General features: G+C 63.4%; 1 protein-coding gene across 3 annotated transcripts; it reads right to left on the bottom strand.

Moving 5' to 3' along the window:
- Positions 1 to 676: 676 nt before the first annotated feature.
- On the bottom strand, positions 677 to 12,416 carry CHRM1 (cholinergic receptor muscarinic 1). Of its 3 annotated transcripts, XM_036295862.1 has the most exons (5): positions 12,365 to 12,416; positions 11,857 to 12,018; positions 11,321 to 11,412; positions 5,830 to 5,986; positions 678 to 3,194 (listed from the first exon to the last, which is right to left on the bottom strand). In XM_036295862.1, exon 5 carries the CDS (start codon positions 3,117 to 3,119, stop codon positions 1,737 to 1,739), a length of 1,383 nt encoding a protein of 460 aa, XP_036151755.1. In that variant the 5' UTR covers positions 3,120 to 3,194; positions 5,830 to 5,986; positions 11,321 to 11,412; positions 11,857 to 12,018; positions 12,365 to 12,416; the 3' UTR covers positions 678 to 1,736. The 3 variants fall into 3 exon arrangements, with proteins under 3 accessions (XP_036151757.1, XP_036151755.1, XP_036151756.1); XM_036295864.1 differs by lacking the exon at positions 5,830 to 5,986 and having other exon boundaries at positions 677 to 3,194; XM_036295863.1 differs by lacking the exons at positions 11,321 to 11,412; positions 11,857 to 12,018; positions 12,365 to 12,416 and having other exon boundaries at positions 5,830 to 8,688.
- Positions 12,417 to 13,447: the final 1,031 nt, after the last annotated feature.

Here is a 13,447-nt window from a genome sequence, read left to right as displayed (position 1 = left end):
CCCGGGCCACGCCGTGCGGTTTAGCCTCTGGAGGGGCTGGGGGCCGAGGCAGCCTGCAGGGAAAGGCCTGCCTGGGAGCTCCCGCCCCCCTGCGTGTCGCCACACCGTTGCTGGGGAGGCCGGTGCTGCCCAGGACGCCCTGGAAACTGCCCCGGCCTCACTGGACTCTGCGCCGTGGCTTTAATTTGTGTCCTTTCACCTAAGAAACTATAACCGCGAGTGTAACAGCTTCGAGAGTTCTGCGTCCTCGGGCGTCACCGGCCTTCGGGGCGGTCTCCTGGAAGTGCTGCTGCCTGGAGGCCTGGTGTTGCTTTGTGGGGTGACCCTGAACGGCTCTCCTGGGTCACTGGCCTGTGGCTCCCCGTCTGTGATGGGGGTTGGGGGCAGTGTGTCCTCGCCGGGTATGACAGGGCCCCCGAGGAGCTGCAGATGGCAAAGTTGACAGAGTGCGCGGGCCTGCGGGCAGGGCCAGCCTCCTCAGCCTTCCCACTGCCAGGAGCCAGGTCTGCCCAGGCAGCCCTCCTCACCTGAGCTGGGGCCTGGGTGCGGGGCCCACAGGTGTATCCATAGGTCCAGCCTCTCAGTGCTGCCCTTTGGGGGGCACCGTCAGGGCAGCCGTGCACATCCCACGGTACTTACTCCCCCTCCCCCGCCCCCCATCCTGCCCTGGACCAAGACCAGGTCCTGGGTCCCACACAGGGAGGAAGGACCTCAGCATTCGTGGGTTACGAGGCTTTATTCAGACTCAGCACTTGCTGAGATGGAAGGAAAGGATATTTGGGGCCAGGCTGGGCCTGGAGATGAGGGTGGCTGGGAGGCCATGCATGGGCGGGACTGGGGGGCTCACAGGAGACGCCCTGTTGGCTGGGCCGGGCCTGTGTGGGGCGGGCTGCAGGCAGGCAGCATGCAGGAGGCCTGGCTAGATCTGCACGGAGCAGACCTACCCAGGTGGCGGCTGGGAGCCAGGAGGGACTGAGGGTTCCTCTGGGGCGGGGGTATAGGCGTGAGGCTGGACAGCAGGCACCCTGCCCTCACTCCCCAGGAAATGACCCAATGGGACACCAGGACACCTGGCGTGGGCCCTGCTGCTGCCGTGGGACTTGCCGTGCGACTAGCCAAGCTGGTCCCCTCTGGTGCCACTGTCCTGCTGATGCTTGGACATCTGCCTGGAGGGGGACCCCACAGGGTCGCTCTGCGGACACTGGGAGGGAGGCTGGGCGTTCTGGAAAGTGAGCCCAGAGCCCAGCAGAGTGGGCTGTGCCTGCGGAAGGGCCAGGGGCTGGTCCCTAAGAGCCAAGCTTTTCTCTCAGTGTTCGGTGCCAGTTCCCCGCGGTGGCCACAGAGGGCGCCATTCGCCACCGCCATCCAGGCCAGCCAAGGGGCCGGGGCTGACTGCGTGGTAAACCTCTCTGCTGGCTCGCCCTGCTGGCTCCTGGTAGACTTCCTGCCTAAATGCAAACAAGGAATCCAAGGGCCGGATCCTCCTCCTGCCTTCTTCCTGGTGGAGAGCCCGTTCCCACCCGGCAGGGGACAGAAAAACCAGTTCCCCGGGTCGCTCCCTGCCTGGGAATGGCAGAGTGGAGTTGGCAGGGTCTCTCTGGCTGTCCAGGAAGGTGACCTAGGGGCCTGGGGAGCCTGTGAGGACAGAGCAGGGCCCGGGGCCTGAGGTCACGGCCCCTGCTGCCAGCTCGACCGGGTGCCCCCCGGGACCGGGGTGGAGGGCGAGGGCGGGGCCATCAGCACTGGTGGGAGGGGGTGCGGTGCACGGAGCCGGGGCGCTTGGGGATCTTGCGCCAGCGCCGCTTGTCCCAGCGGCAGAGCAGCAGCAGGCGGAAGGTGTCCCGGAAGGCCTTGTTGCAGAGCGCGTAGCACATGGGGTTGACGGTGCTGTTGACGTAGCAGAGCCAGTAGCCCAGCTCCCACAGCGTCCCGGGGACGCAGTCCTTGCAGAAGGTGGACACCAGCACCATGATGTTGTACGGCGTCCAGGTGAGGATGAAGGCCAGCAGGATGGCGCTCAGGGTCCGCGCCGCCTTCTTCTCCTTGACCAGCGAGAAGGTCTTCCGCTTGGCCAGCTGGTCCTTCCCGCGTGGCTTCTGGCTCTTGCCCGTGCGCTCCCGGCCCTTCCGCGTCGGCCTCTTGACCGTGTTCGGGGAGCTCCGGGGGGGCTGCTTGGCAGGGGCCGGCGCCTCGGGGTCCACCATGGGCATCTTGATCGCCACCTCGGGGCCCGGCTCCTCACCCTCCGAGGACGTGAGGGACTCCATGGAGCCTTCGTCCTCCTCCTCCTCCTCCTTCCAGCTGTAGGCCTGCAGCAGCTTGGGGGCCCGGCAGCAGCCGCAGCAGCGCCCCGGGGGGGTGTCCGCCGCGCCCTCAGCCCCCGGCTGGGACCGCTCCGAGCTGCTGCTGCTGCCGCCGCCCTTGCCTGGCGTCTCGGAGCCCTGCAGGGCCGCCAGCTCCCGGGCCCGGTTCTCCGTCTCCCGGTAGATGCGCCAGTAGAGCGTGCACATGACCGTGACCGGGAGGTAGAAGGCGGCCATGGCGGTGCCGAAGGTGATGATGGGCTGGGAGAGGAACTGGATGTAGCACTGCCCGGCCAGCACCGTCCGCTCGCCCACCAGGTACTGCCAGAAGAGGATGGCCGGCGCCCAGAGCACGAAGGACACCGTCCAGGCCAGGCCGATCATCAGCACCGCCCTGCGCGGCGTGCGCTTGGCGCGGTAGCTCAGGGGCCGGGTCACGGAGAAGTAGCGGTCGAAGCTGATGAGCAGCAGGTTCATGACCGAGGCGTTGCTGGCCACGTAGTCCAGGGCCAGCCAGAGGTCGCAGGCCAGCGTGCCGAGGACCCAGCGGCCCATCAGCAGGTACGTGGTGTAGAGGTTCATGGAGAAGGTGCCGATGATGAGGTCGGCGCAGGCCAGGCTGAGCAGGAAGTAGTTGTTGACGGTCTTGAGCTCTGTGTTGACCTTGAAGGAGATGAGCACCAGCAAGTTGCCCGTCACGGTGGCCAGGGACAGGAGGCCCGTGGTGATGCCGATGAAGGCCACTTGCCAGGGACCCTTTCCTGGTGCCAGGACGGTGATGTTGGGGCTGACGGCGGGTGGGGCCGAGGTGTTCATGGCGGCGGGTGGGGCCGAGGGGGCGGCCCCTTCCTCTGGTCTCACGGCGGGGCTTCCTCAGGGGGAGGTCATCACCTGGGAAGAGAGGACATGGGCTTCGGTTGGGGGGCTGGACACCGTCCACCGCCTGGAGTGGGGGGGGCGCGAGGAACCAGCCCCACCCTCCCAGAACTTCAGGCCAGACAGCGCCCCCGGCACCCTCCCAGGCGGGCTGGGCCCTTCCTGCCTTGGCGGCCACACACACACACACACACACACACACACACACACACACACGGTCATTATAACACATAATGAAGGGGTCTGCCCGCCGCTGGGGGTGGGGGTGGCTTTGGAATCCAGGGATGCGAGTCTTCATTCCCGCTCAGCCCCCCCCCCGCCCACCCCCCCCTCCCCGCTCAGGCGCGGAGCCTCAGTGTTCTCCTCGCTGGGAAACTGCCGCTAATTCAGGCGCAGGAGACTCGCTCTGGTAGACAGCACGGCCAAATTTCAAAGCATTTCTCTAAATTTGATCAAAGCTCCCATTTACTGAGCAGTTACTGCGCACCAGACACAGTGCTCAGCACTTCACTGGATTACCCAATTTCACGGCTGCGCATCTGGGGGGAAGGTCTCTTAGGACCCGCAGGCCACCCAGGCAGCCGTGGCGGCCAGGCCGACCCTGGCGGGGGATCAGAACCCACTCCTCTCTCTCTCTCTCTCTCTTTGAGCACGTGGAGCTCCAGGGGGATAATTCCATCAAGTAAGGAGACAAGAGAAGGCAGGGGAGGGCTCCCGAGAAGATAAGGGGAGAGATGGGAGCAGAGGGGCCTGTGTGAATGTGTATCTGTGCAGTGGGGCCGGGGGGGGGGGGGGAGGGAGAGAGAGAGGTGTTTGGCGCTGCGTCAGACCCTTGCGGAGGGCAGCAGGGAAGCTGAGCTGGGCCTGGACACTCGCCCCGTGGCAGAAGATCTGCCATAAAGTAGGCAGCAGGGCAAGGGACTCAGCTCCCAGATACACGGGGTCTGGCCCCAGACGGGGTGTGGGCGGCCCCCCCACCTCCCCACTCTGTTCCTGGCTCCAGCTGAATGGGGGCCGCAAGGGGAACAAGAAGATCTTCCAGATTTCTCTCTTTAAAAAAATTGTTTTTTAGGGTTATTTATTGATTTGAGAGAGAGAGAGAGAGAGAGAGAGAGAGGGAGGAAGGGGGAGAGAGGGAGAGAGAAACATCAATTTGTTGTTCCATGTACTTATGCATCCATTGCTTGATTCTCGTACCGATGTGACCTGACTGGGGATCGAACCTGCAGCCTTGGGTTTCGGGATGATGGTTTAACCCAGTGGTCGGCAAACTCATTAGTCAACAGAGCCAAATATCAACAGTACAACGATTGAAATTTCTTTTGAGAGCCAGATTTTTTAAACTTAAACTATATAGGTAGGTACATTGTTATTAACTTAATTAGGGTACTCCTAAGGCTTAGGAAGAGCCACACTCAAGGGGCCAAAGAGCCGCATGTGGCTCGCGAGCCGCAGTTTGCCGACCACGGGTCTAACCAACTGAGCTACCCAGCCAGGATCCCCCAGATTTTTCTTGACCCTGGAGTCCAGCCCAGGCACAAGTGTAGGGAAAGGAAAAACCCAGGATGGGCACTTAGCAACCCCCTGGCCAGGCAGGACGCCCCGCAGCCCAGCCGCGGCCACGCTCTGTTTCGGCGGCTCCCTTTCCGTTCTGGCCTCAGGTGTCCACCTGGCCATCGAGGACACCGGGGGCTCCTCCTACTGGCAGCCGTGGCGTGAGGGGCTGTATCGCTGAAAACATGCCAAGGGAGAGATTCTGGGCAAGGGCCCGCCCAGCCCTGGCATGCCTGGAGCCCGGTCCGTGACAGAGACTGGAGAGCGGTGCCCGTGACAGGGTCGCCGCGTGACGGTGGCCACGGGGTGAGTGGCGGTGGTAGCGTGCGACCACGGGAACCTCCACGGCTCGAGGTGTGTGTGAGCCACTCTCCGTGAGGAGAGCTCAGAGCGTGGCCCTGAGCAAGAAGGACTGTGCTGTCCGTGTGTCCGGACCGGGGCGCACGCGGGGGCGCGTTGAACGCCCTGGGCGCGGGACCCAGACGCTGTCTGCCTGGGAATCCTGGCTGCTCCGCTAACTGGGGGTGTGAGCTCTGCTGGCGACACGACTGCTGTGTGCCTTGGTTTCCTCAACTGGAAAACGGGGGCAATAGCTCCTGGCTAACAAATCCAGGCGTGGCTGTGAGGCTCAGGGGGGCGAGAGGCGTGACGCGCCCAGAACAGGCCTGGCACACTTGGTGCCACGGCCCCGGCACCCGCCGCGCGAGGGCGCCCTGCCGCCTGGGCCCGTCTGCTTCCTGACGGAGGGTTTCTACTCAAAAACCAACTCGGACAACAGCCCGCAGGAGCCACAGTGATCGTGGCTGTGACCTAGCGCCCCGAGTGCCGGTCTCGCACGTGCCTTGCTGCTGGTCATCGCAGCGGGGAACCGGTGACCAAGGCATGGCTCTTCTCTCCCTTTTACAGATGAGGAAACTGAGGCTGAGAACAGCCGGAGAATTTGCACAAGACACACCAGGAGGGTCGGAACCAGGGTTTGAGCCCAAGCAGTTGGTTCCAGTGAAACTTTTAAAAAACGGACGCTCGGCCTGGGGGCCGGGGTTTGCCACGGTGAATTTTTGAAGTGTTACATTGAAATGGTATTTATTTCACTTACCGAGTCTCGTTGCATCCTCCGTCCTTAACCAAAGTCAGGCGCTGGGTGGGAGGCTGGGACCGGATGTGCCTGATGGGCTTCCCGGCGAGGCAGCTGGTGGGCACCGCCCTGGACAGGTGCCCTGCTCGCCGCTTGTCCCTCCGGTCTGAGCTCAGTGCTGTGCAATGCCCGTTGCGCAAATGGAGCAACCGAGGCCCAGAGAAAAGGGGGAAGAAGGCACCGGGTCGCCCGAGGTCTCCTGGCTCTTAGATTGGGTGCTGCTGCCCCCAACTCCCAGGTGCCTCTGAGCAGCTCCGTAGCCCCAGCGGCGACCTGGGCTCAGCCCCGAAAGGCCCTGTTAGAAGCGGAGCTGCTGGCCCGCGGCTGCGCCTCCCCGGCCGCAGCGCCTCCTCCGATGAGCCAGGCGCTGCGCCCGCCACTGACCCGCGCCTCACACCTCAGCAGGACAAGATCAGGGGGAGGCAAGGGCGGCCCTCGCCTTGGGTGCGACACTCAAGGAAGTGCCTCAGGACTCAGCAATCAAGCAGATGACAGTTCAATGCAATATTTAAAAATGGAAAACAATGCAAAACGTCCGTAATAAACACAGTTTTGAACAAAGACAGGATCCAACCCTGCCCTTGCACACACACCCCGCCGTCACGCCTTGCCCTAATCCTGGCCCTGGTTCCGACGAAACTTGACAAAAGCAGATGGCCTGCCACCCGTGGATAGTCACCTGTGTTCAGGAGGGTAGTTTGCTACTTGGTCTCTAGACATATTACATTACCATAGTGTTTATCCTGATTACGGAGGGTTTGCTGTGTGCCCCTCTTAAATTGTATGCTGGGACGAGGGCCTCATTGCCTCACCCCAATTCCAGCATTCCTGGCTCTGAATCTCAAAGCCGACCCTTCCCAGCCGTGTGATTGCCCGCAATCACGCAGCCCCTGCTTTCCGGCTGTCCTGCGTCCCCCCGCCGATGGGGACGATGGCATCCGAAGTGCCTGGCTCTGAAATGCCGCTCAGCTAAAGGCCTGTTACTCTTCCTGACGCCTCGTTCCATGCATGCCCGTCCCCTCTGGCCCTGGCCCTTCCCGGGCAGGCCCCAGGCACAGCCGTCTCTGGGCCCCACACTGCTTGCGTGCATGGCGAGGGAGCCACGGCAGGGGAGCGGGACCAGCCTGGCATCTGGGGAGGACTGTACAGGAGCTTGAAACTGACATCTCAAGACACTGAGCAGAAAGGACCGAAGTCCCCAGGCGAGGCTGCAGAGGCCGACGGCTCACATGTTCTCTCAGCCGGGGCTGGACTGGCATCTCCCCGCGGTGGGAGCATGGCAACCATGCCCGTCAGTACCGCCAGGCTCCTGTGGGGGCTAGCGAGGGCTTTGATGGATTTCAAAAAGCCTCTGAGAGAAGGAGTGGTCCTTGGAGGCGAGGGGGCCGGAGTCCCTTCCCACTTCCTCATTTTCATACTGATAACCGCCATAATTAATCGCCTCCTGCATGCAGGCCCCTGATGTGTGATACTCTTTCCCTTAATCCACAGGACACCCCAGTGGGGGGTTCTTAGCTCTGCGTTGTAGATGAAGACACTGGGTGGGGGGCTAAGGGGCTCCCTGATGTCTCACAGGAAGCGGGAGATGGGACTCTGCACCCCCCTTCCCCCACCTGGGGCTCCAAGGTCTGCATCCTCCCGCTCAGCCTGCCTATCAGCTGTGAGGACAAAGGCCGCCCGCCTGGGAGGGAGGACAGTAGAGGTTCCGGGGAACCGAACCCTGATCCTTGCCAGCCCCCGGGGCTTCTGAGCTCCGGGATGCAGCTCTGAGCAGCTGTCCACGGCCTGTCCGGTCCTCTAATCCCAGAAGCGGGTCCTCCCCAGACCTCGTTGGGACGGTGATGTGCTCAGGACAAGCTCCTGGAAGCCTGCTCCGGTCCCTGGTCCCTGCTGTGTGCCCTTGGGCGGGTCTCCTTAACCTTGACGGGGACAGCCCTCTGCCTGTTCAAGGCCACGAAGGTCAGCGAGATGATGGTTGTGGAGGGACCAGGAGGCTCTGCGACTGTGGCTAGTTCCGCTGGGGATGGAGCCCCGGGCTGAGCCAGGTGCCAGGGTCCAGCAGCCCCAGAACCTCTGCGGAGGAGGGGCTTAAAGTCCGCCATCCGGTGAAAGGGGGAGGCTGGAGGCCTGTTAGCCTCCCCTGTTCTGTGAAACATCCCTGGGGGCGGAGTTAGTCCATGGGGATGCAGGGGGCTGGGGGAGACGTCCTGGGCACTGCCTCTGCCTCGCTTTCAGCCCCATCTCTGCTCTCGTCTCGCTGTGTGACCTGGGCAAGGCCCCGCTCCGACCCGGGGACCCTTCTACGTGATGAGTGAGTGTGAGGGCGGCATTGCTGAGTAAGAGTCAGAAGGGGTGGGCAGGGACTCATCCTCCGAGGGTGTCACGTCTGGGGGACAAGGAGGCGGGGAGGGGCTTTGCCGTCCAGGGCGCGGCCTCCCGATGAAGGTTGTTGGGAGCTTTACATAATCTCCTTAATATTATTACAGCAGCTGGTATTTACAGCTTACAACATACCAGACGTGGCCGTAAGCGCTGTCCGCATGCTCTACTCGGCCTGTTATAACTCCTTGCAAAGTAGGTCCTATTTTCCTCGAGTTGCTAAGGGGCAGCTGAGGCTAGTGACCTGAAGGACTGTCCAGAGAGTTTGCCAGCAATGCCACCAGGATCTGGATGCCGCAGCCCCTCTGAGGCGGGCCTCTTCAATCTCTATTCTAAACTGCTCTGTGGGGCCGGCCGGTGTGGCTCAGGGGCTGAGCGTCCACCTATGAACCAGGAGGTCACGGTTCGATTCCTGGTCAGGGGATATGCTTGGGTTTCGGGCTCAATCCCTAGTGTGGGGTGTGCAGGAGGCAGCCGATCCATGATTCTCTCTCATCACGGATGTTTCTATCTCTCGCTCCCTCTTCCTTTCTCTCTGAAATCAACAAAAATATATTTAAAAAAAAAACCCTGCTCTGTGGAGATAGGGGGTTCAGCAGCCTCCTTGTCCATCTGGCCAAGCTTGGCCAAGCCCCGGGGTGAATCAGTCACCGGGGAGGGGTCAGCCTCCTTTAGGATCTGGCTTGTGTGTGCGCGCGACAGTGCCTGTGGTCTGTCTGTGTGATGTATGATGACAGTGGGGTGGGAAGGGGGAGGTGCAGCTGCAGTTCTCTGACAGGCAGGGGAGGGGCTGTGTCTGCCTCGTTCACGGCTTTGAACCTGTGCTTGGCACACAGTAGTTGCTCAATAAACATCCGTGGAACAAATACATGAGTGTGTACGCGGCGTCGTCCTGCCTGGCTCCGGGCCGGGGCATGAGGACGAGCCTGCAGGGGGCAGAACCAGCTCCTGAGTGTGGTCCCTCTGTTCCCTCCAGGCCTGTATGTCCTCACCTGCCAGGTCCCTGTCCCCTGGGCGAGGCCCTGCGGGGCTGGCTCGAGAGCACAGGAGGAGAACAGCCGCGGGCATCCTCACCTGGGGGCCAGGACTGGACAGAGGGAACCCTGCTTCACCTGCTGCGGGAAGCGGGTGGGGGGTAAGACAGGCGTGGGCATGCGTGGCCTCTGTCCATGTCAAGGGAGGAAAAAGCCATCCTGGACTCAAAGAGTTAAGGGATGAGGTCAGAGCCTCTAGCAGGGCCAGCCAGGCTATTGACCGCCAGCGCCCTGGACAGATCCCTGGGGGCTGGGGATCTGGATGGTGAGAGGCAGGGGGAGGGGAGAGAGCCGGGGGGGGTGGGGGGGGGGAGGCCGGGAGAGATCGCCGATCACCGGGGAAGGGATTCCTGAACACCGGGTCTCCGGAATCTTTCCACTGGCCAAGGAGTGGAGAGGGGGGTCCGAGAATGAGGGGGTGCTGGCAAAAGGTTCAGGAAGGAGGCATGAAGCCATCTTGGGATTCTGGGCCTGGGAGCCTGCAGCCCCGACTGGAGAGAAGGGGCAGTTTGGGGAGAAGGAGGTACGAGGTGCGGGTGGGGGTGGGGGCTCTTCTGATGGGGCCTTAACCCGAGTCAGAGTGCCCCGTCCCCCCCTTCCCCCCCCCCCCGCCTCCCCCTGGGCAGACTTTTCTCTGAAGGTAGCTCTTGACCCATCAAAGGTGCACAAAACTTCCACCCCAATGCCGGCCTCGGGGACCAGGCATAAGCAGATCCAACTGATCACATTTTCAGGGTCAACAGTCTCCCCTGGAAGGGGCACCCCCCCACCCAGTGCAGCAGCCGGCAGTTAATGCTCCTCGTGCACTGCTGAGCCCAGAGGAGCCCGGCCCTAGGACCCCCCAGGTCCCCTCGCTGTGGGGGGACCTTCACCAGGGCCTGGCGTTAGCAGGCTGGGCCCTCATCCTCCTCTCCCCGCGCCCCCTGCTCTTCCTGCTCCTGCTCCTCTCCCCACTTCCTTTCCTCTCTCTCCCTCCCTCCCTCCCCCACCCTTCTAGGCATCACCATGGCATCACAGCGAGCAGAAACCCAGGGAGATATTCACCCACCTCTCCCCACCCGCCACCCGCAGAGCCCGAGCTCCCGCCTCCCAGAGCTCGCCGCTCCCCAAAGCTCCCCAACCCCGCCATCCCGCTCAGGCAGCCCGAAGTGTTGTGCCGAGGGCAGGAGCGTGGGCCCCTAAATATCCCTTCCGTGACCATGAGCATGTCCCTTCCCCTGTCTCGGCCTCAGTCTCTCCTCCTGTACAATGGGAGGCTCCTTTCCAGGCCTGTCGTGACCTCTGCCTAACGCCTTCCTGACACTCTGGAGTCCTCTCTGAGCTTCGGGCTTCAGCTCTCAGACCCCCAGGCCCAGCCAGCGAGGGAGGCAGGGGTCACATCTGCTGCGGCCCCAATTTGCCATCTCCTCCCCCACCCCTCCTCCTGGATCGCACTGCCTAGTGGCTGAGGTGGGGCGGGGGGCGGGCGAGCAGTAGCTCTCATCTGACAGCTCAGTGAGCAGCTGGTGACCCAGGGACAGGACGCTGCGCGGCTGCAGGGGACACCCACTCCTTCCGGCTGCTGGCCAGGGCCCGGTCAGTCCGGTGGAGCTGCAGGTGTGCTTTGCGGGAAGAGGTGGACCCTTGTCCACTGGCACCAATACACCTGAGCAGCCTCAGACCCGGTACCAGCTGACCTCCCTCCCCAGCGGCCGCCAGGAGCTGCAACTTGGTAACAACCAGTGCTCCTGGCCCCCAGCCCATCCCCACGTGTGGATCTGGGGGTCCTGGGAGGGTACCCAGCCCATCCCCACGTGTGGATCTGGGGGTCCTGGGAGGGTGCCTGGCACCGGTGCCCAGTGGTGTCCGTGCATTACCTGGGCACGGCGCTGCCACCCGCCCTGAGGAAGCCCAGGACTGACCAGGGGGAGTGCTCTCTGGGCGCCTGCACATGTCGGCACCATGTTCCCTGCCGCGTGGCCATCCATGTGCCCATTTGTCCCGGGAGAGCCCCGGGGCTTTTGGCCTGGTCTCCGGCTGGCTTCTGGCCTAACACCCACCTTGGCATCCAGCTTGTCCATCTGGCCAGCAGCCTGGTTCAGTCCATCGTGGAGGGGCTGAAGGTGGGTGGGGTGGTGGGATTCAGAATTCCCTGAGGGAGGAGAGGAGGGGTTCTGGGACTGGCACCCCAATTGGGGGGCTCAACCTCCCACAGGGCGCTGATGACAAGGGCTGCCCCCTGCCCTCCTGCCTGTCCCACTCTGTTCCTGGGGTTCTGGGGGCTGTGCCTGCGACACGGCAGCCTGATCCCTTCTGGGCTCCAGGTCCAGTTCCCTAAGGGGGTCTCCATCTCCTCTGCCAGTTGAACCCCAGAAAAACACCAGGTGTGTCCACTCAAAGCCAGGGGACAGGGTCTCTGGGGCAGCCAGTGTCCAATGCTGCGAGTCCCTGGTCTCTAGACCCCTCCCTGGCCCCCTCCTCTCTCTGGGGTCCACCCACATTTCCCTGTGCTCCGGTCCCCACCTGGAACCCAGGACCCCGCTTCTCCAGGCCCCACCTTGCTGGAGCCCCTCCCGCACCTCCCAGATGTACTCACCATGGGCTGCAGGGGGTCTGCGGGGTCCTCCACGCCACTGCCTCCAGGGGCCGGCGGTGTCTCCAGGGACCCAAACACCTGGCTCGGGGGGAGCTGCGTCCTGTGCTGGCAGCCGGAGGCGCAGCCAGTGATCGGCATGTCCCACCCCCTGGCACGCCAGCCCTGGGGGGGGGGGGGGAGGAAGAGAGAGAGAGGGAGGGAGGAAAGGAAGGGAGGGGAGCTGGAGGGAAGCCTCAGGCAACGTCTGGGGTTGGACTGGGTCCTGGAGCGCGCCCCCCTCCTCCACCAGGGCCCCCACTTTGAGCCCCGAGCCGGCGGGGGTAGGACATGAGGACGAGGAGCCCAGAAAGGCTAAAAGTCCAGAGCGGGAGAGAAGGCGGATGCAGGGAGACAAACACCCACACCCATAGCACACAGGCTCGGCGGCACACACACACCCTCACAAAGGCACACTCTGTTTCCTGGGGCTCCTTCCCCCCCAGCCCCCCAGCCCCCAGCCCGCCCGCACCTGCCCGGAGCACGGATTCACATGCCTCCTTCCCTCACCCGCGCTCTGCCCCCTGCACGTGCCCACGCGCCCACCACCCACCCCCAGCCCTGCTCCTCCCCCCGCTGCGAAGGAGCTCTATTCCTTCTGTTTGGAAATGACACATTGGGCCTCATGTGAGAGGCTCCGACTTGGAACAGACCCAGGGGCTGGCGCACCCGCCGGGGCTGAGCGGGGTGAGCAGCCCGCGTGCTGGCTGTGCGCGCTCGCATCTGTCCCCGCGCAAGAGCCCGCGTGAGGCATACAGGTGTCTGGTTTTGGGGGTGAGTGTGTGTGTGAGTGTGTGTGTGTGTGTGTGTGTGGGGGGGGCTATGTGCCTGCTCCACACGCTGCGGAGTGCCCCCCACACGTGTGTCCCTGAGTGCGCACGTCACCGTGCAACCTTTGGAGATACGGGTGTCACCTGTTGGCCTGGAGCCAGGAAGCGTGCACACGCGTGTCTGTATTCAGCGTGTGTCTGAGTGTTGCCCAACTGTGGCGCTTGTTAATTCTACAAGCCACGCAGCCTCTCTCCCCCTGCCTGCTCCACCCCCAGCTTCCACTTGGAAGACACACAGACAGGAGACAGACAGCTCTCCTCCCAGCTTGTCAAACTCTGTCTCCCGGGCCTCCCACTCAGGGCTCACAAGTTTGAGACGAGGAACCTGCCCTTCCTCTCCTTTCCTCCCTTCGCCCCGCCGCTGGCCAGCCACCCCTGCCTCCCGCGGCCGGTTTGGATTGGTGTTGAGTTTCCTCAGAGATTGAGCCCCTGGGGGCCCTTTGCCATAGAGACTGGGTCCTGGAGACCTCCCGGGGAGCTGGCCACGAGGAGAGAGGGGGAGGCCACTGCTGGGCCACGCTGAAGCCCTGGGTGGAAGGCAGGCAGGCAGGACCGGGTCATCCATTACCCCCAGAAGGTAGATGGGGAGTCCGAGCAGCAGAGGTGTGACTGATGTGTGGTGGGTGAGTGTCCCCACGCGGGCCCTTAGCTCCAAGCCCAGGGCTCTGGAGTCCGATGCGGGGTTGGGACCTGCCCCACCACTTCCCCTCTGCCCATTCCCCACC

This window comes from Myotis myotis, unplaced genomic scaffold (genome assembly GCF_014108235.1).
Source record: "Myotis myotis isolate mMyoMyo1 unplaced genomic scaffold, mMyoMyo1.p scaffold_m19_p_27, whole genome shotgun sequence".
Taxonomy (NCBI): domain Eukaryota; kingdom Metazoa; phylum Chordata; class Mammalia; order Chiroptera; family Vespertilionidae; genus Myotis; species Myotis myotis.
This window is presented reverse-complemented; position numbering and strand designations above follow the sequence as displayed.